A 4,762-nucleotide genomic window follows, 5' to 3' on the forward strand; every position below is an offset into this window, starting at 1 on the left:
AGAGGCACAAACATTAACTTATGGTCAGTTTGTCTCAAAGTTTGTTTACCACAAAAAAAAGAGAGAATGGAAACCGCGGAAAAAAGGCTTCACCATTGGACGTCTCATATGGGTTCCGCCAACAACTGGTGAACTGTTTTACCTGCGCATGATGTTGACGGTGGCAAAAGGACCAACAACATATGAGGAAATCAGGACCGTGGATAACATTCAGTATGATACATTCAGAGATGCATGCTTTGCAATGGGATTTCTTGAAGACGACAAAGAATACATAGCTGCTATAAAGGAGGCAAGTCATTGGGGGACTGGTCATTTTCTTCGAAAACTGTTTGTTATCATGCTTTTGTCTGGTGCTGTTAATCGCCCTGCACATGTTTGGGAACAAACTTGGCTCCTATTATCTTATGGTGTCTTACATACACAAAGAGCATTGGCTGTTAATCCAGGTTTGTTAGACATAATAAAATAGCAAACAAAACAATTTGTTAATAACAAGCTACAGATGACTTACCAACAGTATTATAACTCAATTTCTCATATCAATGCAGAATTGGACCTCACACAAGAAGAGTTGCAAAATTTGACTTTAATAGAAATTGAGAAACTGCTTCAGGCAAATAGAAGGACACTAAAGGATTTTAGTCCTATTCCATATCCGGATGCTTATGTTCTTGAACAGTTGGGAAACAGGCTCATATATGATGAGCGTAATTATGATACAGCATCAATGAACTCAGAATTTGAAAATCTGTTTGCTGCTCTTACAGGTAACTATTGCGTCAATTAAATTCATTTTATTTTACGCTTTGAAATTCTATGAATCAATTATTCTAACACCGTTCTACAATCAATATTATGTTCCTAAGATGAGCAAAGAAGTATTTATGAAAAAATCATCCACGCTGTGGAGTCTCAAAAACCTGCGGTTTTCTTCCTTCATGGTTATGTTGGTACCGGAAAAACATATATGTGGAGAACACTCGCAGCTGCATTAAGATCAAAACACGATATATGTTTAACTGTTGCAACTAGCGGTATAGCATCATTGTTACTTCCAGGAGGTAGAACTGCACATTCAAAGTTCAGGATACCGGTACCAACTATGGACAATTCTACTTGCAAGGTTGAATTCAACGATGATGTCGCAGACATGTTACGACAGACAAAGCTTATAATATGGGATGAGGCACCAATGGCGCATAAGTATGCAATAGAATCGCTTGACAGAACTTTGAAAGATGTTATGAGTGCAGACAAAAATTCAACTGATGTATTCGGTGGAAAGGTTGTTGTTTTCGGGGGTGATTTCAGACAGATTTTACCTGTCGTCCCCAGAGGCAGTCGTTCCGATATTGTACACTGTGCCATAAATGCATCTTACATATGGCATTCAGTTGAGGTATTAACATTGACAAGAAACATGCGGCTACGAACAGGATCGACACAGACTGACAAAAATGAGATAGCACAGTTTTCAGATTGGCTTTTAAGAATAGGAGAGGGCCGAATATCTGAGCCTAATGACGGCACCGCTGAAATCAACATACCACCTGATATTCTGATAACAGAATTTGATGATCCAATCGTGGCCATTGTCAATAGCACATACCCTGATTTCATAAATAATTTCCAATGTGTAGATTACCTTAAAAGTCGAGCGATACTTGCCTCTACACTGCAGATTGTTGATCAGATCAATGACCATATACTTAGCTTGATGCCAGGTTAAGCAACAAAAATATATAATTTAATGGATTATATTAATCTAATTTTTGCTTTTACTAATTCTGTTTGGTCAACAATGTAGGAGAGATTCGTGACTACTACAGCGCAAATTCAGTTGACAAGTCTGAGATTCATGACCCAGCAGTAGTTGATATCCTCACACCAGAATTTCTAAGTTCCCTCCGAACATCAGGATTGCCAAACCATCACTTAAAACTAAAGGTTGGGACACCTATAATGCTCATGAGAAATATAGATCAGGCTGAAGGTTTATGTAACGGCACAAGGCTGTGTATAACAAAGATGGCAGCCCATGTACTGGAGGCTTCAATAATGGGTGGTAAAGGTATGGGAAATTTGGTTTACATACCTCGAATGGACATGTCACCATCCCAATCACCATGGCCATTCAAACTGAATAGGAGACAGTTCCCTATTATAGTTTCCTATTCTATGACAATTAACAAATCACAGGGACAGTCATTGGATAACGTTGGTTTGTACTTACCGAAAGATGTATTCACACATGGCCAGATTTATGTCGCATTGTCAAGAGTAACAACAAAAAAGGGAATCAAAATACTGATACATGATGAAGAAAAGAAATTCAGGGAGAAAACTACAAATGTTGTCTATAAAGAAGTTTTTAACAATGTCTAAGTTTTTAGAATTGATCAGAGTAAATCTGTAACAGCAGTAATCTATATTAATAACAGCATATTAGTATTGCAAGTAACTGCTGTAATATATATTACTAACAGCATATTAGCAATGTAAGTAACAGAAATAATATATATATAGCATAACATCTAAATACCAAAATCTTATATATTAATATAAAGGTGGACCTAAGTCCACCAGAAAATTACAAAAAGTTTAACACTTAGATATTTATAACAAACTTTGACATCATTGTCAATATTTCAACATTGTTACAAGTATCTCCTTGCTGATGGGATCCTTAACGCTGAAGCCCATAGAGTCTTCATCAAGCAGGCACCTTTCCTTGGAAAATTTGTACCAACCACGCCCTAAGAACATCTGACCCTTTTCGGTATGATGAACTTCACATTCATACCTGACTTCCCTTTCCCAGTCAACCAAATCTACAAACCTTGCTCCATGGAGCCAGCGACTTGCCACAACATGCTCAGGAATTTCCTGCAATATTGATATAAAACAACATTAGATAATCCCATTAACTGTTAGGGAAAGACAATAAGCTTAAAACGAATAATAACTTACAAGAAGACATGACTGAGCCATCTTCCCGTTGGACACATCTTGCTTCCAGATACAATATTGTAACTTAGCAGGCTGTTCTACATGGCAACTAAAATCGTCAACAACAGGTTCATGGCATCTGGAACATTATACAAACAGACAACATGGTCAATAAATAAATGTGTTATCAAACATTCTAAATTAAAACATAAAATGTATACTCAACATAAGCTAATTCAAACATACACAGAGTTATCAGTGGTGACAGCTTTCCCCACAGCCATTTGGTTGACCGAGTTTTCTTCACCTGCATGCAACCATATATAACTTTTAAATACAATATGTAACAGAGCAAACTTTCAAATGATGTGTTAACCTTTACCTCTCACTGCTTGATCAACTCTTCCTTCCATCTTTTCAGAAATTCGCAGCTTACACTGTTGATTGCAGAGTAATGATGAATGCTTTAGTGTTTAGTGCTATCAAACTATCTGCACATTACTTATATAACACTCTAAATGGACTCTTCACATACCTGCTACTTTTCCACCGCCCAATAGAAATCAATGCAATTGTTCAATTAGTCTTCTTTGCATTTACATCACTTCAAAACAGTTTTCGTTTTATTTATATGCCTCACGAAAAACAATAACTGCCCATAACCCAATTGATCTTTCACATCCCAATATAATATAACACATTACAACTATTTTATAACCATTTAATATTATCGTACTACTCTTTAACATATACTATTAAATTGAATTTTCAACTATTCATATGTCCATTGTTGTGTGTTTACCTATTAGATTTAATAGCCTACCATTTACAGGAGCCATACCCAAACTTATACCAACAATAATGAAATTAGGTTCCCTATTCTGATCAAGTTTGATAGATATCCTGTTCAATACTTATAATAAACAATACTTAATTTTAAAACAGAATGGTAATCAATTTTGCATAAAAACCATGGCAGATTCGGCTCAGTCCATGAAACTTACAGCCAAAATTGATAATATTTAATTTAAAACCATACATAGTGCCATAATTGTTAATCTTGGTTCACATCCACCATTACAAAAAAAAACAAAACCATAAATCCCATACAAACCAAACTGCTAAAAAACAGCCCTATACATCCACCACAAACATTGCCTAACCAACAGCTCTATCAACGATCACCACTGCGCTCCACTGTTACCATAATATCTAACACCGGCGGGTAATAAATCACAAAGTGCACTTTATCACCTACTTTCAGTTCCGCTGCCCTTACATAGTCAAACCATTCTCCATACAAATATGTTTCATTTTTTTTTGGCCTCTTCTTCACATTGCACTCATATGGGTACCCGTTGTCCACATCATTGAGGGTAATCTCTGACATTCCAGCAAGCCCACATTTCTCTACTATTTCTGCAGGAATATACTGCACTCATTGACATACAATATCAGTTACATTACATCTCTGTATAACACCAGTGTGCCAACAACTATAGACTTTGAACACTGCTTACCATAACATTTGAGCAAAACTTCTTTACATCATGAACTTCACGAGTCCAGTACGCTTCTTCGAACTCTTCCTGTACAGGACTCATTTCCCTGAAATTAAGACCACATTTACAACACAATGCAAACACAACAGCATCAATATACCTATAACGATAATATATTCCCTATCTCTTATAAATAAACTTTACCTCTCACTATCAGAAGATATCATTATGTATTCAATTCCATCTCCATCATCCCTTCAACACAATAACATACAAACTATTTATTAAACTAAGTTGTAACTCATTAT

The 4,762-nt window shown here is 36.1% G+C and overlaps 1 protein-coding gene across 1 annotated transcript; it reads right to left on the reverse strand.

Annotated features, from left to right (window-relative positions):
- Positions 1-3,188: 3,188 nt before the first annotated feature.
- LOC131636083 (uncharacterized) lies at positions 3,189-4,557 on the reverse strand. Its single transcript, XM_058906731.1, has 4 exons — positions 4,473-4,557; positions 4,157-4,384; positions 3,335-3,389; positions 3,189-3,259 (listed from the first exon to the last, which is right to left on the reverse strand). Exons 1-4 carry the CDS (start codon positions 4,554-4,556, stop codon positions 3,189-3,191), a joined length of 438 nt encoding a protein of 145 aa, XP_058762714.1. The 5' UTR covers position 4,557.
- Between the last annotated feature and the right edge of the window lie 205 nt (positions 4,558-4,762).

This window comes from Vicia villosa, unplaced genomic scaffold, assembly GCF_029867415.1.
Source record: "Vicia villosa cultivar HV-30 ecotype Madison, WI unplaced genomic scaffold, Vvil1.0 ctg.001627F_1_1, whole genome shotgun sequence".
Taxonomy (NCBI): domain Eukaryota; kingdom Viridiplantae; phylum Streptophyta; class Magnoliopsida; order Fabales; family Fabaceae; genus Vicia; species Vicia villosa.